The sequence below is a fragment of the Colobus angolensis genome, unplaced genomic scaffold (genome assembly GCF_000951035.1).
Source record: "Colobus angolensis palliatus isolate OR3802 unplaced genomic scaffold, Cang.pa_1.0 Scaffold137, whole genome shotgun sequence".
Lineage (NCBI taxonomy): Eukaryota > Metazoa > Chordata > Mammalia > Primates > Cercopithecidae > Colobus > Colobus angolensis.
This window is the reverse complement of record NW_012114455.1, coordinates 4501550-4524338: the sequence shown is the minus strand read 5'-3', so window position 1 is coordinate 4524338 and position 22789 is coordinate 4501550. Positions and strand designations below refer to the sequence as shown.

Here is a 22789-nt window from a genome sequence, read left to right as displayed (position 1 = left end):
ACACACACACACACACACACACACACACACACACACTGCTACACCTACACCTCCTCAGTTAGTGAATAGTAACTGTATGTAAGTATTTTTATGTCCACAAACTCTTGGTTGATAAAGGCCTACTATGTTTGAGATACTTTGATAGGTGCTATGAGAGAGACTAAAAGGTATAATGGTGGCTTTGATCTCAAATGTCTCACATCTAATGGAGAAGGTGGCATATCTGTGAGTAGGGAGTAGTTAGCATATAAATTAACATGGGATTTTAATTCCTAGGTGTTAATTGGGAGCTGGTGTGGAATTGACAGGAATGCTAACACAGCTCGGAGAAGAGAAGCTGGGACTGACTTCTGACCAAAAGGCTACCCAGGGAAGGAAAGTCTGAAGGAATTAGGAAAGGAAGACTAAGGTTTGAATGTGATGAGAGGGAGAGGAGTCACGGAGCTGGGCTGGGAATCAGGGCTTCAGCAGGCAAGGCTCAGGGTGCTCAGGGACCACAAGAAAGGAAAGGGTTGCTGCTGGGGGATCAGAGCAGTACAGTGGTGATGCCAGTGGCTGTAATTAACGCAGTGCCTACTATGTGCTGAGCTCTGCTCAGTGCTTCATGTAAGCAATTGCTTGTAATTTTCTTGACAGCCTCGGGAGGGAGGTAGCTTTAGCACCTTTCTCATGAGAGGAAACAGGCTCAGACAAGTCAAGTCCCCTTGCACTGGCAGGAATTTCAGAGCTGCTATCAGAGCCCAGTTTTGTTAGTTTCCAAGATCATATTTCTAATTGTTATGAGATGAGCTGTGTCTCTCCCAAATTCAGATGTCTCTCCCAAATTCAAAATCAGGCCTGATTCTGAATGCTTCCGAATGTGACTGTATTTGGAGACAGGGCCTTTAAAGGGGACTGGTGAGGTGGCTCACGCCTGTCATCTCATACTTTGAGAGACCAAGGCAGGTGGATCACCTGAGATCAGGAGTTCGAGATCAGCCTGGCCAACATGGGGAAACCCCATCTCTACTAAAAGTACAAGAATTAGCCGGGCGTGGTGGTGCGTACCTGTAGTCCCAGCTACTCAGGAGTCTGAGGAAGGAGAATCTCTTCAACCTGGGAGGTGGAGGTTGCAGTGAGCCGAGATCGTGCCACTGCACTCCAGCCTGGGCAACAGAGTGAGAGTCTATCTCAAATTTAAAAAAAATTAAAAAAAGAATTAATTAAACTAAGACCATTAGGGTGAGTCCTAATCCAATCTGACTGGTGTCCTTATAAGAAGAGGAATGACCTTGAGGACACTAGGAGAAGGCAGCTGTCTCCAAGCCAAGCAGATAGGCCTCAGAAGAAATCAACTTTGTTGACAACCTTGATCTTGGACTCCTAATTTCCAGGGCTGTGGGAAATCAATTTCTGTTTGAGCCACCCAGTGGGTGGTGTTTTGTTACGGCAGCCCTAACAAATGAAGACGCTAACCCCGCATCTCTGCCTCTCAGAAGGGCCTCGTACCCCAAGCTGTGGCATCTGGATTTTCTTCTGCAGATTGAAAGCAAGTATTAAACATTTCTGAGTTAGGGAGAATGACGAAAATCAGTGTGAAGATTTCCCTGGGGGTGGTCTGCGTATGATTCATTCATTTTTTCATTTCAGTGAAGACTTATGGAGCACCTGTTTTGTGACCTCTGCAATTACAGGGACCACGTTTGTCTTGTTCACCTCGGGGTGCCACTTTCTCCCAGTGCTAAGCACAGCATCTGCTACATAGGAGATGATCAATAAATATTTGTCAAATGAAAGAAAGGATATGCGGTAGTTTCCACAATTAGAGAAAGATGACAAGACAAATACAGAACTTGCCTTCAAGGAGCTGACAGTGTGGTGAGGCTGGTAGTCAGTTTGTGGTTACTTTAGGTGGAGCTGAGATTATTGTGCAGTGCCACCCAACGGAAGTTTTGCAGGGAAGAAAATGCTTGATATCTTCTCTGTATAATGTGGCATTGTGGCTATTGCGTATGTGAAATGTGGCTACTGTAAATAGAAAGGGAATTTTAAGTTTTAATTAATTTGCATTTAAGTAGGCACTATGGCTGATGGCTACTGTACTGCGCAGTCTAGGATTAGAGGCAGGGAGAGTGTTCGTGGGCTGGGCCCTGGTGCTGGCCTGAGGTGATAAGGCTGCAACAAGGCATAAGAAGAAAGAACCTTGGGATGTGTAGTGGGTTGCACAGTCTGGCGGCAACAGTGCCACCCCCTGGGATCATGTATGAAATGTAGAATCTCAGGCTCCACCCTCCAGCTGCTCAAAGAGAATTCGCCTTTTAACAAGATCTCCAAATGACTCCTATGCACACTGGGGCTTGGAAGAGCACGAAGCAAAAGATGTAGCTGAGAAAGGGTCAACAGGAGCCCAGAGCAAAAGAGGAGTGAAACTGGATGGCGTGGAGTTGAGCTGGGCTAAGCTCCCCTGAATCTCCAGGGGCACTGAGATCCCCTCCTCTGTGGACACCTTGACCCCTCCGCTTCCTTCCGATAGAGCTCCGATCACATGTGTTGGGGGTTCTGTGACCCATCTCTCTCCTCTACCTGCAATCTACGAGTTCCTTAAGGGTGTAAACTTTGTTTTTTAAAACCTGAGTAAATGTTTGTTGAATGCATGCATGCTTGATGTCGGGAATGAGAAAATTAGCAGGAGTAGGTGACTGGGACGGGGGAGCTGCTGAGTTTGATTCTAGACATGCTGCATGCATGTCTAACTAAAGGTTGGTAAATTGCCTAAGTGGAGTTGTCTGAAAAGAGGCAGGAATGGATGTCTGGAGATGAGGAGGGAGTCAAGGATGGGGTGGAGATTTTGGAGGGTCATCCACAGAGGGGAGAAGACTGAAACTCTGAGAAATAATTTAGATATCTGGAGGAGGATGGAGAGAGAAGGAGAAGAGTCAAGAGCTGGGAACCATGCTCAGATCTGGGACAGAGGGAGGAGGATACAGAACGAGAGATAGAGGAGTGATCAGGATGACTGGGGGTCAGCCAGGCTGCGGTGGCGGATGATCTGGAAAGGAAGAGTGGCAAGAAAACTAAGTGGCCAGTGTGCCAGAATACCTCTTTTTTTTTTTTTTTGAGACGGAGTCTTGCTCTGTCGCCCAGGCTGGAGTGCAGTGGCTGAATCTCAGCTCACTGCAACCTCCGCCTCCCGGGTTCACGCCATTCTCCTGCCTCAGCCTCCCGAGTAGCTGGGACCACAGGCGCCGGCCACCTCGCCCGGCTAATTTTTTGTATTTTTAGTAGAGACGGGGTTTCACCGTGTTAGCCAGGATGGTCTCGATCTCCTGACCTCGTGATCCGCCCGTCTCGGCCTCCCAAAGTGCTGGGATTACAGGCTTGAGCCACCGCGCCCGGCCCAGAATACCTCATTAATAAAATATTTCTTTCATAGTATTTATCTCATGAAGCCTGTGTGCAACAGAGCAGAAGTCTGAAATAGGTAACCACAGATCCAGAAAAGTCATGGAAAATAGGGCCAATGGGGAAAAAAAAAAAAAACCCTAATCATTGGCCAGGCCATCAAGCTGCCATTAGTGACTTTGCAGGACGTGTTAAAGAGGCCTCCTATTCATCTCAAAACTCGAAGCAGACATGCTTTCAGGGGAAGTGGCCTGATATTCAGGCTGATGCCTTGGCTTCTCCCAGTGCACAGGCTTCCCACTTGTCACTGAATAATTCCAAATTCACTTTTCCTTGAATGTCATTCAATTCTGACCACAGGGAGCACCAAAGGCAGCTTCAGCTTCCCTGAAACAAGCTTCCGGTTCCTGAATTTCCTCTCACTCGTGAGTCCAGGCCCAGGTGCCTGAGACAGGCGTTTGCCACAGCTGGCCACGCCGTGGAATGTAGCGAGTTAACATCTGTTTCTAGAGGGTATGGCACTTAGCCCCAGGACTCAGCTTCGTGCCCGGCACTGAGCTTCCAGTTATTGCACCACTAGGGGCAAATGATGTTTTTCTTCCTATTCAGTGAAGTGGGATCCTATTTGGCAAGGAAAGAAAATGAGCAACGTTAATTCCTTCCTAACTTTTTTCATAACAAGCGTACTTAATTCTGTTTCGTGGAAAACTCCACAGACAAGCTGACCAGCAAGCACCTGCCCTGCCCGGGTGCGGTTTCCACAAGGGGGGGACAACAGCACCATCTAGTGGTTGAAAGAGATTTCACACTAGGTAGAATACATGTATTTACTTATTTTGATCTTTAGTTTTTGTTTTATTAAAGTAATATATTGGCCGGGCGCGGTGGCTCACGCCTGTAATCCCAGCACTCTGGGAGGCCGAAGCGGGCGGAACACGAGGTCAAGAGATCGAGACCATCCTGGTCAATCAACCTCGTCTCTACTAAAAATACAAAAATTAGCTGGGCGTAGTGGCGCATGCCTGTAGTCCCAGCTACTCGGGAGGCTGAGGCAGGAGAATCCTTTGAACCGGAGAGGAGGAGGTTGTAGTGAGCCGAGATCACGCCACTGCACTCTAGCTTGGGCGACAGAGCGAGACTCCTTCTAAAAAAAAAAGAAAAAAAAAGGTAATATATTTGAAGCATTATATTCTTCTAAATAATTTGAAACAAAAGCAGTTGGGTTTTCCTCTTTGACCATCTTCCAGTCTCCAGAGGTCACCACTTTCATTTCTTTTGGCTGTTTTTTTCCCCTTGATTTTTGTCTCTAAATGACACTCTTCTAGTAATACTTCTAGATGCTTCCATCTTCAGAGACGACCTATGAACTTTCCACCACTGAAGGTGGAAATGTGGCTCCCTTTCCTCCTTTGTCCCCACCACATGCTCACATACTTCCCACTTCTCATCCAGCAAGGGAGCTGTGTCACAATTTTGGTTGGATGAATACTCAGTTTTAATATTTTTATGTCCATAAAGTTCTATTTGTATATAACTGATCCATGCAGCAAACCAGATTGCGTTGTCTTTCCTGCACAACATTTTGTCTTCTCTGGAGGGACTAATTAATTGTCTTGGTTTGGTTTGTGTTGTTGTCCTTGCTCTCATCGCCAATTTCTTTTTTTTTTTTTTTTTTTTTTTGAGATGGAGTCTCGCTCTGTCATCCAGGCTGGAGTGCGATGGTGTGATCTTGGTTCACTACAACCTCTGCCTCCGGGGTTCAAGCAATTCTTCTGTCTCAGCCTCCTGAAGACCTGAGATTATAAGTGTGCGTTACACGCCACCATGCCCGGTTAATTTTTGTATTTTGGATAGAGACAGGGTTTCCCCATGTTGGCCAGACTGGTCTCGAACTCCCAACCTCAAGTGATTTTCCTGCCTTGGCTTCCCAAAGTGCTGAGATTACAGGCGTGAGCCATCACGCCTGCCCTTATCACTAATTTCAATGCAAAAATTTCCACCTACAATTTCAATCTCCTCTCAAGATGTCCAGATGCACCAGAAGTCCTACTGATTGCATCTGGAGAAATCTCCCTGGGGCCTTCTGCTGCCTTTGGTCTGGCCTGGTTGCCCTCTCTGCCTAGCACACAGCTGACTTCCTGGCCTCTCTGTTTCCTTTGCCTCACTCCGATATTGCATCCCCTGTTTCCTGAATCCCATGCGTGTTTCTTTCTTGGTTTACTCTCTTACTTTTTAGGAAGAACATGTCCTACCATTGCTTCCTAGGAAAGAGAGTGTGCAAGGTACAATTTTGAGACTCTGCATATCTGAGAATATCTCTCTTCTATTCTGTTGGCAGCTTGGGCATGTGTAGAATTCTAAATGGGAAATTGTTTTTCTTCAGAATGTTAGAGGGATTTCTTCTTCTTCCACATTTCAGTTAGATTGTTAGAAGCCCGAAGAAAGTTTCATTCTTGATCCTTTTGCGGGTCTTCTTTTTCCTTTCTGGAAACTAGCCGGATCTTCTCTTAGTGAGTAGTGGTGTGAAATTTCACAATGATGTGCCTTGGTGTGGGACTGTTTTCCTCCACTGTACGGAACACTGGGTAGTCCTTTTAATCATTGCCTTCCTTTCTGGGTGAGTTTCTTGCAATGCTTCTTTGATGATTTCTTCCTTCCTATTTTCTCTGTTCTCTCCTTCTGGAATTCCTCTCACTTAGATGTCAGATCTCAGAAACCTCTCATTTCCTCATCTTTTTTCTCTACTTTCATCTCTTTGTATTTTTGCAGTATGTCCTGGTAGATCTCCTCAACTTTTTTCTTTCAACCCTTCCATTGAGATTTTTATTTTTCTATCGTATTTTAATTTCCAAGGGCTCCCGTTTTTTCTGTTCCCTGAAGGATTTTTGGAGCATCTTCTTTATTTGAAGCGTTCTTCTCCCTGGACAGACTCTGTTTCTTCCAAGATGCCTTTTCATGCTTGTGTTTTCACTCTGTCTTTCCTCAGATGCCTGGTAACCAAGTAAGAGGAGGCTCTGGGCCTGTGAACTTGACATCTGTCAGCTTCCCTGGAGGGTGCTCTGGCAGGGACTGAGCTTGTTACAGGAACACTTGGTATCAGATTTTGCTTGGGGGAAAGTCAGAGTCCTCAGGAAGAGCTCTTTCAATCTCCTGCTTGGAGGGTTGAGTCCTGACCACCAGCCTCTGAAACCAAGTTGGAGGAGAGAGCTGGGAGTCTAGACATCTAGTATGGGTATGTTTACTTAGTCATCCTTTGGGGGGTATGACAAGCCCATCCTTAATGGTTCTGTGTGTTTTTCACTCAAGAGACCCTTTGTTTTCCACTTTCCAGAGAACAAATCTCCAGGCTTCTGCCAGGAAGGGCTTGGGGAAGTCTCTTGTCTGGACAGAGTCAGGGAGGGGAACAGGAGGTCTAACTAGGGAGCTTCCTGAATGGACTCTCAACCCATCCCCTCTTCTTTTGGCTGCTTCCTTCACTCCCCACTTCCAGAGGTAGACAGGGTCATGGATATCTAATCATTTTGGAATTCTGAAGTGTCAATGGCACTGGTTCCTGTTTTCTTTGTTTGTTTTTTTTTTTGTTGTTGTTGTTGTTTTTTTCTTGTACAAGTGTAGAATGCATCTGTTTTCTGGGTTTCAAGAAAGTTGCTATTGTTTCCTCTCCAGTTCTTCTCACCCTTCAGGGTTTATCCTTTTTTATAAAAGCTGTTGTTTTACTGTGATTTTTGGATGGGAGCAAAAGTAGAAGCATTTCTTTAACTTGCCATCTTTATGCTGAAGTCATTCATTCATTTTTAATCACCCATTCTGTAAACATTCTTGACCTTCTCCTGTGCAGTAGACTCTCCGGTAGATTCCGCTGTGCACTGGTGAATAAGGCTGTGTTTCCTGCCCCCATAGGGATATGTATTCTGTGTGGCAGCAGATAAATAAATAGCTATATAAACTTAAATCTCAAGGGGACACAGCTAAGGGTGATGGTTGGCTGTCTCCATGAAGGTCATCTGTCTTCCGAGAGACCCCAGAAGGTGACGTAGCTTAGACCATTTGCCAAGGTGCTCTTGCAAGTTCAGACACCTAATTTCCAGCATAGCCATCTCCCAGAACACCCATCTCCACCGACTGAAGTTCAGCCTCCTGACATCTAGATGAGAATGCGAATTTGTTCATTAGCTGTGCATGACTGTGCTGGGGGCTAGAATACACAAGATGGCACGATCAGCAAATCTCTCCCTACAGGGGGGCTGGACAGGAAGCCAAATCTTGATTGAAGCATGGCTGGGTGAGTCTGGAATCCAGCAAGGGCATGAATTGTAGATGCCTTATGGCCATTGTTCGTGGCTCTTGAACAAGAAGGAAGGGCATGTTCACTGGACTGGGATGTAGGAGCCTGCTGAATGAGGCTTACCCTTCCTGGAAAGTGCCTGATTCACAGCCCAGCTGAGGCCTGTTTTCCTTCAGGTGCATCAGGTCAGGTTGGGGAAAGACACAAAGAAATTGGCCTTTTTCTAGATGGGGTCAGACTCCCCCACCTGCCTCCAGCTGATCAAGCCGTCCCCTGACACTCTGGCAAAGACAGATCTTACTGCGTCAGGGGACACTGTCTCTCACTAGATGCAGGCTCCAAGTGGGTCACCCCACACCTGTCTCTGGGGGACACACCTGCTGGGGGAATGGAAGAATTGCATGAGGGGACTGATGAGCTCTAGAGGGTCACAGAAAAAGACCACCAAATTCACTTCACAGTAGCATCAGGAAACATGTATTGGACAGTTGTTCCCAGAGAATCATTTTCCCCAGAGAACCTGGCAGTCCTTAGCCCCAGTGCCCTTTTGAAAACAAAAAGCCAAGTCCCAAAGCTGTGGGGGTGGGGAAGTAGCCAGGATGGGATCTTCCTCCTCTGTTAGGATTTGCAGGGCATGGGGATGGGCGCTCATGGCTTCTGCTTACTGAGCCAGGCAGGACAAGGCAGGACTGGGGTGTGGGCAGCACAGGCGGGCATGGGCAGCACAGGTGGGCAATGGGGAATAGGAATTGGACATGAAAGTGCCCCATGTCACTTCTGCTCCAAGAAACCAGGGCAGGCCAAGAGCTTGGGCCCTGGACTTTCCCTCTGTGGCCAGGGAAGACCCACGCTGGGGGCCAGGGTACATGACCACTCAGTTGAGCAGAGGCTTTGGTGGGGGAGCTGCTGTCCCCAATCCCCCTACCTGCCCCCACCCTTCCACTCCATACAACCCTCCCCTTTCTGGTGCCCCCAGACTTCTGACCGCGCCTGATCCTCATGGCTGTGGACCTCACCAGACCGGCCTCATGTCTTTTATCAGCAGCACCACCTCCCCCAGGCTGGAGCCCTTCCCTTGTAAGACTGTAGTTCAGAGGAGGCTGCAGTCCTCCCCTGAAAGCCAGGGAGAGCAGCACAACAAACACTTAGGTTTTTTTGTAGGATTAAACACAGTTTTGTATTTTTTTAAAGGGGTTTACAGGAGAAGATTATTAACCTGACCAAGAGCCAGGAGGCCAGGGACAGTCTCTGCCCTCCTCTGCAGCTGCCTTCTCATGCTGACATGATCTCATAAGATATCATTCACCAGAGTGCTGTGGGAAGGGCCACATAGACAGTGAAGGTCGCTATGGTGATTGCCCCCTAAGCAAGGCCAAGAACCCTTTACAGAGCAGAGTCCCTGCTGGGATTCTCTTGCCTGCGGGCAGGTACAGCCCTACATCCTAGTAGCCAAGCCTAGACCAGGCCTTCTGTGCGGTCTGATCTCCAAAGAGCATCCCAGACACCCAGCACCTCCATTTCCACAGCCCCTGCAGGCCTCAGGGTCTCTGGAGACAGCTGTCCCTATCTGCATGTTACAACCAGGGCAGGCTCGGCGTGGCCTCCGCTGTGCATTGGTGGAGGACTTAGAACTGACACTGGAACCTCCTCATCCCTGGCTATATGTGATTTTAGTACTACACATAATAGTAATAGCAAGCAATGATATTTTATATAGTATTTAGCAGCTACAGGGCACATTCACACAACATTGTATATGGCAAGTAGAATTTGTCCTTTTTTCCAATGAGAAAACGAATATGCAGAGAGGTTATGTAACCACTCAAGTTCAGGCTGCTGAGACACGGCAAAGGCGGACCTAAAGCCCAGGTTTGCAGATCCAAATTCAGTGTTTTTCCTACTACCCAAGCTCCCTGAGGCTGTCACCCTGAAGTGGGGGCCTTATTCTAAAGCACGTTTCCTTCCCCTGAACGGAAACCTCATGAAATAGCCCCCCAGGCACTGCAGGCTCAGCAAGCGTGCAGGGACCCTGGCCAAAAGGCCAATGAGACCCACTCTTTGGAAGTTCTAGGATATTCTGGAGAGGCCTGGGGTTTGCAGTTGGTCCCGTGGGCCCTGGGCATGCCAAAAAGACTGTCCCACGGCATCAGCTGTGGGTGGACCTTTGAGCAGCATGGTAAGGAGTGGGGCAGGTCACATCATCAAATGTGGCTGAAGGGCGTTGACTTCAAGGTCACTGCACTGCTTTGTCTTTGCAGAAGCTGACCACTTCCAGAGCCTGGGCAAAGGGGCGTGCCGAGTATCTGTGCAAGGGGAATTTGCTACCTGCCTGCCCCTGCCCACTTCCCCCCAGCGTTCAGTGAGCACAGGGGCTGACCAGCTGGGAATGTGTGAACCTACTCGTTTTGACTTCAGATGTTATAAGGACATGTGTGAGGCAACTGAGGATCTGGAAGAAAGTGAGATGCTGAAGTATGGAACCGTAGAAAGACACAGGCCAGTGCTGACCACAATGTAGAGCTCGGGATCCCTCTTGAGCCCCTGTTTTTAGCTTGCCAAAGGGCCCCAGCATGGTTCTCTGGCCTCACTCCCTGCCAACCCCCCAGCCCAAATCTCCTCTCTCCACAGAAGAATGTGAGAAGCAGGGCCATCACCATCTGTTGCTTCTCTGGTCAGAGGTCCCAGCTTGAACCGCCTGCTCTGTGGGAATCTGACAGGTCTGGGCACGACTGAGGGGGTGGTGGGTGGTCCTCCCAGGGTCTACTGGCCGCTGGAGGGATTGTAGCCCCCAGTGAAGAGCATCAGCCGGACCATCGTAACCTGGTAATACCCTGGGTCTTCAGAGAGGAGGCGGAGGGGGTGGGTTATGCACACAGTATAGGAGCCGCTCAGCTTTGTCCTCAGCCCAGCCCACTGCAGATGTGGGTCTTGGTGTCTCTCCAGAAACAGAATGAAAAGCACCTCCCCTGCTCACTCTGCCAGAGACAGCACAGTACAGGCCTCCTGCGTGTCCTGGCACCCCCGTGGAAGGCGCAGTGGGCTCTGTGGATCTGACACCTTGAGCAACTCATGCCTTGATCTTGAGTGTGTGTGAGACCCCAGAGGGCACCTCTTGGAAAAGACTTTCTTGGGTCAGGGTGGTGACACTTTGCAGGGGAACAGGCATCCTGGACTAGCAGGTTGGGTGAGACAAAGAAAAGGGAAGACACAATTTTAGTCATCCTTCCTTCGTTCTTTGGACAGGTATCACTCTTGGGAACTCTGGAGTGTGAGGATCTTTGGGAAGATACAACAATGACTCGGAGGAGGTACCTACCCTCCTCCTAGGACTTCAAGCCAGTAAAGGAGAAAGCCATGATCACAGATAAAAGCAACTTGAGAAGTAGCAACAAAGTCCTGCAAGAGTGCAAGAGTTAGGGGAGGAGGGCGTGACCACTGACTTGGGGGTTGGAAGCCTTCATGGAGAAGGCTTTGGGAGGCTGCTGTCTCCCCTCTGCTTGCTGGTGACAGAGGTCAGGAAAGCAGTGAGGCCAGATCCTCAGAATGAAAAGTCGAATTTCTGTGGTGAAGCCACCATGAGGCTCTTGGCGCATCTTCCTGGCCTATTTGTATTCATCACTCCAGCCTACCAGACAGCCATCTCTGCCGCAGTGCTCAGATGACCTACACACACGCCAGCCTTTCCCAGAGATTTATTTGTATATATTTACTCTTTACACTTCTAGTAAGTTGCCCACATTTTTTTGGTAGACATTATCAGGTTTTTTTTTTGTTTTTTTTTGTTTTTTTTTTTAAGCTAATGTGTGAAAAAGGAGAGAAATGTAAAAGGAGTGGGGTGGGCGAGAGGAGACGCTCTCCAAACTGCCCTTGTGATTTCACCATCAAGCCCAGGCACTGGGGAGCAGACATTTTAGGTCTTCCCTGAGGTTTGCGAAGTTTCTTGTCCCAATTCCTGAATGTTCAAAGACTGAGAGAGAGTATTTTGTCTTTGTGATCTGCTTAGTATTTATGCTTCCATGGCACAGTGGAGGTGGAGTCTGGGATCTGAACGCTGGTTCTCTGTCTATCATCTGCGTTCTCTTGGGCAAGTCAACTGCCAACAAGCCATGAAGGTGTAGGCTGGGGAACATATGGGTTCTTTCTTTCTTTCTTTTTTTTTAGACGGAGTTTCACTCTTGTTGCCTTGTTGCCCAAGCTGGAGTGCAATGGCCCAGTCTTGGTCACTGCAACTTCCACCTTCTGGGGTTCACGTGATTCTCCTGCCTCAGCCTCCCAACATATGGGTTCTTTAGCACTTGTAAGCCAAATAAAAGTCACTTCTAGCTCCATAAAAATCACTCTATGAGTTCTAAGGGGCATTCATAGGAGCAAGATGTCTAGCATGAAGGAGGCGATGGTCCTGCTTCACTTGGGCTGGTGGGAGCACACCTCCAGAGGGCCGGCCCCAAGGGGTAGTGTGAAGAAGGTTCTTGGCAGGCTGGAGTGTTTGGGGGGATGTTGTTGAGGCAAAAAGCACAGGAAATATGGACAGGCCAGAGGTGGCTTTTTTTTTAATTTTTATTTTTGAGACGGAGTCTCGTTCTGTCACCCAGGCTGGAGTGCACTGACTTGATCTCGGCTCACTACAAGCTCCGCCCCCCGGGTTCACACCATTCGCCTGCCTCAGCCTCCAGAGTAGCTGGGACTACAGGCTCCTACCACCAGGCCCAGCTAATTTTTGTATTTTTGGTGGAGACGGGGTTTCACCATGTTAGCCAGGATGGTCTCAATCTCCTGACCCCATGATCTGCCCACCTTGGCCTCCTAAAGTGCTGGATTACAGGCGTGAGCCACTGCGCCCAGCCCAGAGGTGACTTCTAAATTCCCTTCCAATGCAGGGAGTTTGTGAATCTATGAACCTTTCTTTGCATGCCAGGAAGCAGCTGCTCCGGGAGTGGAGGTCCAAGGCTTTTCAGATTGCTGGTGTGGAACCGAGCTATGGAAAATACTGAGCAGTTAGGTTCACAGAGTTAGTGGCTGAGCGCAGCCTTGACCCCTCGTCTCACCATCGAGACACCAGGACCCCTTTAGGAAGGGTGTTCAAGGCCCTCCGGGAGCACCTCTTGCTAAACCTCTGCTTCCTCATCTCTAAATACTTCTCTGCCTCCCTCACAGGCAAAAGAGATCCAGACAATAGAGTAACATCAAAGGGTCTGTGAACTGCAGAGTGAGCAGGCGGATCGTCTTCACCTACGTCTTCACCGCCGAGTCTCATTCCTGTGCTTCCTGGGAGGAAAGCTCCGGTACACGCCTATACACACGCGTGTTACCGTGTTGCCCAAGCTGGAGTTCAGTGGCACAATCTCGGTCACGGCAATCTCCACCTCCCAGTTTCAAGTGATTCTCCTGCCTCAGCTTCCCAACATAAGGGTTCTTTAGCACTTGTAAACAAAACAAAAGTCGCTTCTAGCTCCATACAAATGTCTTTGCAACAGAGGAGAACTGGATAATCCACTGAGGAGACAAGAAGGAAAGAACATTGCTCTATGTTCTCACAAGGGAAAGGCTTTGAGAAAGTCACATGCAAGAGATAAAAATGCTTTCCCTCCGAAACCTGTAGCAGCCCCTCCGAAACGTGGCGCAGCCCCTCAGCAGAGGAGTCGGTGGTGGAAACCCAAGCGTCCTGGCTGCAGTCTTCCGGGAACTGGAGTGTGAATGCTTTGCTGCTGACGGCAGACAGCTGAGAACCTGCAGGGTTAAAAGTGCACAGTCCGGGAAGGTTCCGTTCCCAGGAGAGCGCTATCAAGTCCATTTGCGGGCGCTCCACGCGGTCTACCTAAAGGGAACAGCCTGCGGCGCCGGCGACCTATTCATCTCTACCGGTGGGGAGATGGAAAAATACCGTGTCGCTTAGCATTGATGAAGCGCTTGCTTCAGGGAAACTGACTAGAATCTATTTAGTCTCCAGAGCGTTTCTGAGAGGCAAGCAGGCCTCAGGGCACTGCAGAGGGTCCTCATCTTTTTCTAGAAAGCCTGGCAGACAGCAAATTGAGGCCAAGCCTGAGGGCTCCTGGCTCCTTCTCTTCCTTGTGTAATGCCCTTTCGGACTGGTGTGAGTGGGGGGGCTCTGTGAATAACCTGCTGTATGTCTTTGGGTGTGAGATTTGGGCTATGGGATGTGTCCACACAATATCCCAGAGAAGGAAACATTTTGTATCTGTCAAAAACCTACTGGGGGGAGGGGGGAGGGATTGCATTGGGGAGTTATATCTGATAGAAATGATGAATTGATGGGTGCTGACGAGTTTATGGGTGCAGCACACCAACATGGCACAAGTATACATATGTAACAAACCTGCACGTTATGCACATGTACCCTAGAACTTAAAGTATAATAATAATAATAAAAAAAACCTACTAGGGATGTCAAAATAGGAAACAATATTTATAAATATGAAATTCTGGGTAAAACATGGCAAAGCTCCTTGAGATAGACAATAACAAAGAGAAATGGTGAGCATCCTCCTACAGAAAGCCACCCCGCCACCCTCACCCCGGCTCCTGCATGCCAAGAGCCTGTCCCTGCCCCAGAAGGAGGCCACAGTGCCTGTGTGGAGGGGTCTCCACAGTTAAGGAAGGGTGAAAGGTCACCCTCCCCAGCACAGCAGGTCCTGCCACCTTCTTCCCACATACCCTTCTGCCTTGTCCGCCAGCACGTCTTCTTTTAAGCCGGGCTTTCTCCTCTTGACTAGTCCCCCCTTTACTCTCTGGCCTCCACGCTGCTTCTCCTTCCTCTCCTCCCCACCTTCCGTGACCACCTGTTGTAATTTTAATCTTTCTATAGTGTCCAGTTCAGCAGCACCACTTCTGTGAAGCCTCTCCAATTTTCCCAGCTGAACGGAACTTCTGTATATTCGTAACCCTTCCTATGCATTTATGCTTTGTTATGTTTGCGATTGTCTTCCCTTCTATAAGAGATTCAACTCTTAAAGGGCAAGGGCCATGTTTTATCATTGTTGCAACTCCTAAAGTGCCTAGCATGCTGCCTTTTATTTAGCAGGGGCCTCAGAAAGCTTTGGATGAATTAATTGGAATCATCCAAATTTTCCCTTCATTCAATTAGATTTCTTTTTCAAAGAAAGGCCTTCAACCTGGAATTTCTCACGAGTGAGATGCTTTCATCTGCAGTGGCAGGCCAGGTTTTGGAGGGAAAGCATTTTTATTCTTGCATGTGACTTTCTCAAAACCTTTCTCTTGTGAGAGTGTATAGCAATGTTCTTTCCTTCTTGTCATCTCAGTGGATTATCCAGTTCTCCTCTGTCGCAAACACATTTGGATTTTACCATCACTCTTTCACCAGACAAGAAAATCAGGCCTCAAAGGTAGAAGAGCCTATTCCAGCAGCATCCCTCTGTCCTGTTCCATTTAGGAGCTGGAGGGCTTGTAAGGTGATGTGCCTTGCTGCTGCTGGTGTCATCTGCATGGCTGCCCTTCCTCAATCAAAGAAGGGCACTCACAGGTCAGCATCTGTAGAGAGCAGTGGCCTGGGATTCCTTATGTATGGATGGGAAACAGCTTGTAGGTTTGTGGCTACATGAAGCAGAGATGCAAATCAGTCTCATTGTGTTTGAACACATGTCAGTGAGCTAGTTTTGCAAAACGCATGAGACTGTGGTGATGAAGTCGTGTGTCAATGAGACTCGCCAGTGGACACTGCTTGGCTCTTCCTGCCTGACTCTCATGGCTGCCAAGCATGTTTCCCACATCACTAAACAAGATCACCCCTCCCTTGGAGCTGGAGTCAAGGAGAGGAAATACTATCCACCAGAAAAAAATTACAACCACACTGTCCAAATACGAGCATTAGTCTTGGAAAATTTCTGAAAAAAGTCTCTGCCCTCAGCCAAATCTTGAGAGGGGCTTGTGGGAGAAAATAGGGGAAATGTCAAAAAACTCTACCCAGAGGATTCATTCCTTTTCCCCCACCCAAAGGTGGATGCTAGGAGAAGACGCCTCCGAGTCACTCAGCATTAGTTACCGCGCCATTCCTACTTGGGGTGTATTGGGGTGTGGGGGGATGGCAACCACTCCCAGTGCTCCAGGAGCTGTGGCTCAGGTGAGTGGCTGTGGTTCAGGGCAAATCAGATGCTCCTTCTGAACGACATAGAGACCCATGGTCAGTGCACAGCATTGAGACCCACCATCAGGTCGTGTGCTTCGTCTTGCCTCATTTCATTGTAAATTATTCAAAGATAAAAAGGGACCTTGCCTTTAAAATTTATTTTGTTAAAGTAATCTACATATAGCCTTTAAAAAGGCTCTTGTTCACATTATCCCCTCTATATTCCTCTCCACACTCCCATATAGCTAGATCAGACATTTTATTAGATCAATACTCAATGTTGCATTCTGCTAACTCTAATATTGTTCACAGCTGAACCAAGTTAGGGTATTATAAGTACATTTTCTTTCCTTTAAAATTGCTTGCATTTAGTGGAGTTAACAATGTTCTCCTTTTTGTGTTTACATAGTTCTCTATATGTCTATCACTGATTCATCCTGAAAATCTCTTTCAGAACAATAAACACCCTCTTAACACATATGGGCAATTCAGTCTGTCCCATTTTCCTGAGCGGTGGCCACTTCTCCTTGCTGGCTATTATCGGGGCCAGCTGGGCAGATGTCCTGCAGGGTGGCCCTTCACCATCACCCAGGCAAGCCCCTTTGCTTCTTGCCTGTGCGGGAGCCCATGTGTCTGGGATTTCCTGTGTCCCACTTTCTGGGGTTCTTCCCTTTCTTTAGTGGATGCATCTTCTAGTCATCTCCTAGGAAATGGTCTGGAAGAAGTAATTTGAACCTTGCATATCTGAAATGGTCTTTATTCCACCTGCACATTTAATTGAGGGTTAGTCTAGGTATAGAATTATTTTCCCTCAACATTTCAATTTGAAAATGCTCCACTGTTTTTTGTAGCATCCTATGTGGCTGTTAGGGATTCAGGTACCCTTTTGGTGAACAATTATTCATAATCATTGATGTGCAATATATTTTTCTTTATCTCCAACGTTTTGAAGTTTCATGAGGTTGCCTCGATGTGGTTGACATTTTTTGTTCAGAGTTCTTAGTGGGCTCTTTCAATTTGGAACCTTGTGGCCTTTCATTCTGAGAAACTAAAATGATATATATCATTCTTCCATAATTTCTCCCTTCCATTTTTAAGTTCTTTCTTTCTGGAACTGGTAGTACTAGCCTGGGTCCTCCAGGAAGGAGATGCCAGGACCGGATGAAACATGAGAGGATTTTGTTAAGGAAGATGGTGGTCAGAGAGTGTGGAGAGGAATCTAAGGGAGGCTGGGGGCTGGGGTAGCAAATCTGAGTCCTGCGAAGGAGAGAGGGAGGGAGGGTTGGAGGGTGCATCTCGTAGGGGACAGCTGTCATGGAGCTGAAGCCCCATCAGAGAGCCTACCTCTTCCAAGAACTGGCCTGCCTTGGTGCTCTGCCTCACTCAGTGACCAGGAGCAGCTCCCAGAGTGTGTGCTTGGAGCAGAGGCTGTGGAGGGCCTCAGCAGCTGCAGCTGCCAGTTGGCCAGTACGTTCTCACGGCTGCCACCTCCTATCATCCTGTGAATGCTGACTCTCCTGCACGGATTCTATCCTTTTCTTATCTTTTCTCCCCTATTATTGTTCCTTAACAAAGAATACTGGGAGATTTTCTTAGCTTTGTTTTCAGATCATTTTATCTGCTCTAATATTTAAATTTCCAAGTGCTCTTTCTTGTTCTTGGAGTCTTTTTTTCTAGCTTCTTGTTTGACATCTATAATATCGTCTTTTCTCTCTGAAGGTAGTTGAGGGTTTTAGAAAATTATCTTGCGCCTGCTATGCTTCTACTTACTCCAGTTTCCTTTCTGTGTTTGCCTTGACCTTTCTTTTTCATGTTAAAGTCTTTCCTCAAATGTCTGGTGACCCTTGGCTGCCTGTCATTTAAGAAAGTGCCCCTAGTCAGCTCATTGGAAGCTGTGAGGGAGAGGGCTGTGTCTGGTCCTGCCAGGGGGGAGGAACACCCAGGTATCAGTACTAGGAGGTCTTTCCTCTCAGCCCATTGGATTTCCCTAAAGAGTACTTCATGGCTGGGATGAGGCACCTGCATGCTGAGTAGAGGAAGGGAGTCATGGGTCAGTCATCCTGTACGCAGATTTTCACACAACCCCCTCTGTCTCCAGGATATGCCTTGCCCCCTACCCTAAGTAACGCAGTAATGCAAAACCCAAATCCACACCCTTCCTGGGTTTCTCCAGAGTCAGCCTCAAACTCTAGGCTGGGGAGTCTGTTTCCTAAAGGCACTTTCAACCAGTGTTCCTGTTTTCAGTCCCACATATCAGGTCTTCTTTCAGAGGCACCCGGCCCCTCTGTGGTGTGCATGGGAATGTGCTGCCTTCCTCTAAATCAGACAGGAGCCTGCAAAGGCTTTTTGTTTATCTGAATGACTCCTGTTGGAATATTAGTCATGAATAGGATAATGTATTTCAAATGTTCCAAACTTCTTCAAGAGAAAGAGAAAGAAAACCATCTGTTGACTCTGGTCTTTGCTCAGGTCCAGAGGCGGGAGGCTCCAGCTCCAGTCTGAGGAGTAAATGTTGGGTGCGTAAACTCGTCAGTATTGGGAACCCGGTGAGGCTACACAGCACAGAGGGGCTGGACAGAGTCAGGGGAAGAGGACCTGGCTTGTCTCCTCATTGTCACACGCTGTCCCACCGTGCGGGACTCAGGCTGTCTCGTGGCTAGAGGGGTAGTGAAGCGGTTGCCAGGGGCCAGAGCAGGAGTGGAATTTCTCTGTGAAGACAGTGGTTAGGAGGACAGACTGAGAGCGCATCCCCCTGGGGTACTGGAAGGTGTAGGATTCCATCAGGGCAAATGCTATCGCTTGTACTTTAAGACTAGGATTTGTGGAACAGGTAGAATGCATCCCCTGCCCTCCCCGTTGCTTAGCAACAGGCCTCTTTCTCATTCCCAGCAGGTCCAAAAGGGCCCAGTTTTGAAAGTAGGGGGCAAGCAGTGGGGGATGAAGGTAAGATAACTCCCTGGTCTGCATAATAATGAGACATTCTGGCTCCATTGTGCAAAAGGTACCTGCCTTGCAAATGAATGAGGTAGTTAAAAAACACTTCTTTTCCCTGTTTGGGGTTTATTCTGTGAGGATGAATGCTTCCCTGGGGGAGGCACATGTTTCTGTGGATGTGTTTGTATTTCCACAGCAGTCTGCTGGATTGCGAGAGTCAAAGACGTGTTTTCAGCCCACACCGGTGGGGAGGCTCACAATGGCTGCCTCCTGGGGCCTCCATACTGGACCTTGGGTCAGGGAAGCCCCCCTTTCCTGAGTTGTTCTGTGGGACTCCAAGGGGCCTCCTACCAAGCTCTCTGACAGTTCACATCCCATCTGAATAGCCTCATGCACCAGTCCAGGGCCTCTGAGAAGCAGATGCCAAGAGAGGATTAAAAGTGCCAGGATTTTGTTGGGGGAGATGCCCAGGTGAGGAAAGTCAGAGGGAGCCTGTCTGAGGAGCTGTCAGAAAGGGACTCAGGGCTGACCCTGAGGGGAAGAGGGAGAGCAGGTTGGGAGGATGCATCCTAGACTGCCGTGGAGTCTAAGGAAGATTCCATGGCCACACGAAAGTGCTCCAGCCACCCTCCTCCACCCTCGGAGTAGCCCACCTCTCCCGGGGACAGCCTCCCTTCATGCCCTCCTGTGCTCAGTCCCTTCGGAGTGCCCCTCTGGCCTTGGATGCTTTCTCTCCCCGCATTTCGTGGGCTGCAGGGCGTGTTCTCCTGGCCTCCGCACCCAGTCCTGCTCAGAGGTAGGGTTGGGTGAACCTAGGGCTTGGGAATATCCCACTGAGGAGATTGGGAGGCCTGCAAAGGTAGGTAGAGGGCCACACAGGGAGGGGTGCAGAAGGGAGGGCCTGTGGACAGAGGGGGTGAACCCAGGGATGGCAAGCAGCAGCAGGGACGGACATGCCCACAGGAGGTCACGTGTGAAGGGGGAAGGCCAGGTTTAGCAGGAGCGTGGACTCCCCACCTGCTGCTGCTTCCCCTGCCGTGTTGCAGCTCCCTAGTGTGGGTCTCCTCCCGTCTCACTTCGCATGGGAATCCTTCCGCAAGTGGCTTCACTTACACCTGTGTCTGGTTCTGTCTGGGCTGCTGTCACAAAAGATCTGAGACTGGGTAATTGATAAACCACAGAGAGTTACGGAGGCTGGAAGTCCAAGAGCAGGGCACAGGCAGGTTTGGTGTCTGCTGAGGCCTTGACCACTGCATCACATGGTGGAAGGCAGACGGGCGGGAAGAGGACACACGGCGTCCTCACAGCAGAAGAGAATGAACCTCCTCCCTGGAGCCCTTTGATAAGCACCCTAACCCCATCTGGAAGGTCTCCACCCTCATGACTTAATCACCCCCTAAAGGCCCTGCCTTTTAAAACTATGTCATGGGGATTATGTTTCAATATATAAGTTTTGCGAGACACATTCAGACCACAGCAACCTACTGTGTTCTTTTTCCTTATCTATAACGACTGGTTATGCTTATAAATGTGTGAAAGCAAAATTGCCTTTTCCATGAAATTTTGCATCTGTTTCCATTTTATCCCCTCTCTGAGCATCATGGAGACTCAGCTGTCCCGTGCCAGGGACTGGTGTCAGGACCCTGGTGTATGGTCTCCAAGCTACGCTGCTGCTCTGATGCTTCTCATCTCTTTGACTCTTGAGCTGAGGTTGATCCCTCCTACTGTCTTGTGTAGTGTTGAGTGGAGAAGGGGACAGGCCGTGAAGGGGCATGTGGCCAGCCCACAGTCACCCACTCTTGCTTCATGCAAATCCAATCAATGCTTCAAGTCACGACCAGCTGAGAAGTGTGAGGAACAGTGGGAAGAGAGCCACTCAGGAGGGTTGTGGGGTAAGATCCCCTTCTCCCTCAGTCTCTTAGTGGGAGAAGGCCCTAGTAGGTGGGCTGAGGAGGAGGACAGAAGGCTGACACTTGGAGTACATTGGCTTTCAACCCTGTTCACTGAATGACAAGTGTATTACATACATTATCTCTTGAGCTTCCTACTGCAGACTTCTGAGGTGAAAAGCTAGGTAACTTGCAGTTGGTAGACCAGGGTCTCAGTGAAATGCAAAGTCTGCAAAGCTCTGCATTGCCCCGGGACCAGGCTGGCTGGTGAATGACGAAGGGAAAGTCAGGTCAGCCTGACCTTCTAGGGCAGGAGTCCCCACACCTGGTCTGTGGCCTGTTAGGAACCAGGCTGCACAGCAGGAAGTGAGTGGTAGGTGAGCAAAGCTTCATTTGTATTTATGACCACTCCCCATCACTCACATTATCGCCTGAGCTCTGCTTCCCGTCAGATCAGCAACGGCATTACAGTCTCACAAGATCTTGAACCCTTTTGTGAACTGCACATTTGAGGGATCCAGGTTGTGCACTCCTTGTGAGAATCTAACGCCTGATGATCTGTCACTACCTCCCATCACCCCTGATGGGACTGTCTAGTTGCAAGAAAACAAGCTCAGGGCTCCCACTGACTCTACATTATGGTGATGTTGTATAATTATTTCATTATATATTAGAATATAATATATAATGAAATAAGGAATATAATAGAATGTAATAGAAATAAAGCAATGATTGTAAATAAACACAGTAGAAATAAAGTTCACAATAAATGCCGTGTGCTTGAATCATCTGGAAACCATCCTCCCCCACCGCCTCCCTGGTCTGTGGAAAAAATGTCTCTCATGAAACTCGTCCCTGGTGCCAAAAAGTTTGGGGACTGCTGTTCTAGGGCCACTGAATGAATCACAGGACAGGAGACACTTGTGAGGGGCTCCTTGGGACCCCTACTTCCCTGCCCTGTAACATCCAGCCCCAGGTGCACACGTGTTCAACCTCATGCCTTTGACTTAGACACCATCAACATGAGCACACCAGCCTTCTGGTTCCAAGCCAGGGTTCCATAAACAAATCCTTCTTAGTTAGCCTCGGTAGCTCAACACCTTTGGTTTCTCACCCACTTAACTGCCACGCCTACTCTTGTTGGATCCGGTTATAAAGTAAACTATGTTCTTTGAGAGCTGTTGCATACAGATGAGTTGGTAGCCAGTCTGAGCTGGCCCACAGACTCATAAAATCAACAGGGCCTCAGGTACCCTCACCCAGCACATCCAAACTCTTGCATCAAAGGTGCAAGGACTTGCTCACATCGAGAATCTGGCTGCTTTCTTGGAGACCAAGAAAATGAGTTTTTGTTTCTACATTTACTCCAGCAATCCATGAGGTAAGAGGAGAAACACCTCATTGTGTCTTTGTAGGAAAAAGAAGTTAATTCTTGTGAAAATTTAGACCTCTTTTCCCCACCTCAAATCTAGGCAGACTTCTCTGTCCACTTCTGGGGGATAGATAGAAGCATGGTTTTAACTCACTCACTGGATGCTTTTGATGTGCTAGTTACGTTTGGATTTATTAGCTGTGAGCTACATCTTGCCTTCCCTGGGCCACTCTGCAGCCCTGCGGCTGGAGGGCAGTAAGAATCTTTGGTTGCATCATGCCTGGATCCGAAGTCTTCTTTTGGCGACAGAGATGTATGTAGGGTTTTCATCTCCGGTGGCATCCTTTCAATTGTAGCAAGACCTTGCCTAGTAACACAACCTCTGCCAGGCCTTTTCCATCTTTAAGGTAGAGGATCAAGGTGCTAGTGGGGTCTATTATGGAAAACATCTATCAGGAAAAGGCAAGAGTTAGCAAGACATTTTGATTACCTTCGCCCAAATGTCTTTCTTTCATTTCCTGACGTAGGACTTCATAGGAATTTTGCACCATTCTGAATGAATACATTTGGATTTCTCAACATTTGTTCAGCTCCCTAATGACTGTTGTGACAATTGCTGTATACCAGTGAATGCCAACTGTTTATCTCTGCTCTGAACAGGTATGGAGCCCCTTCTCTCAATATCTGTATCTTACAGGTTTGGTGCATAGGCACTTAAAAGGAGTTGGTCTTTCTCAACCAGCAACCTTTAGGAAAAATGATTGGATTTTTCTCCTTTTAGCTGGGCTTACAAAATGGAGCAACACATCATGATTGTGCAAAGGATC

General features: G+C 48.3%; 1 protein-coding gene across 6 annotated transcripts in view; it reads left to right on the top strand.

Moving 5' to 3' along the window:
* Window positions 1-22789, top strand: part of KCNJ1 (potassium channel, inwardly rectifying subfamily J, member 1) — a 67990-nt gene that overhangs the window by 16981 nt on the left and 28220 nt on the right. For 2 of the 6 annotated variants that reach the window (XM_011934663.1, XM_011934665.1), the window contains exons 1-2: window positions 21771-21971; window positions 22490-22622. The exons of 1 other annotated variant lie outside the window; for it this stretch is intronic. In XM_011934663.1, the coding sequence (XP_011790053.1) occupies window positions 22593-22622 (30 nt within the window). In that variant the 5' untranslated portion in view covers window positions 21771-21971; window positions 22490-22592. Of the gene's footprint in view, window positions 1-21770; window positions 21972-22489; window positions 22623-22789 lie in introns of those variants that run through there. 3 more of the 6 variants (XM_011934666.1, XM_011934664.1, XM_011934667.1) reach the window with 2 other exon arrangements.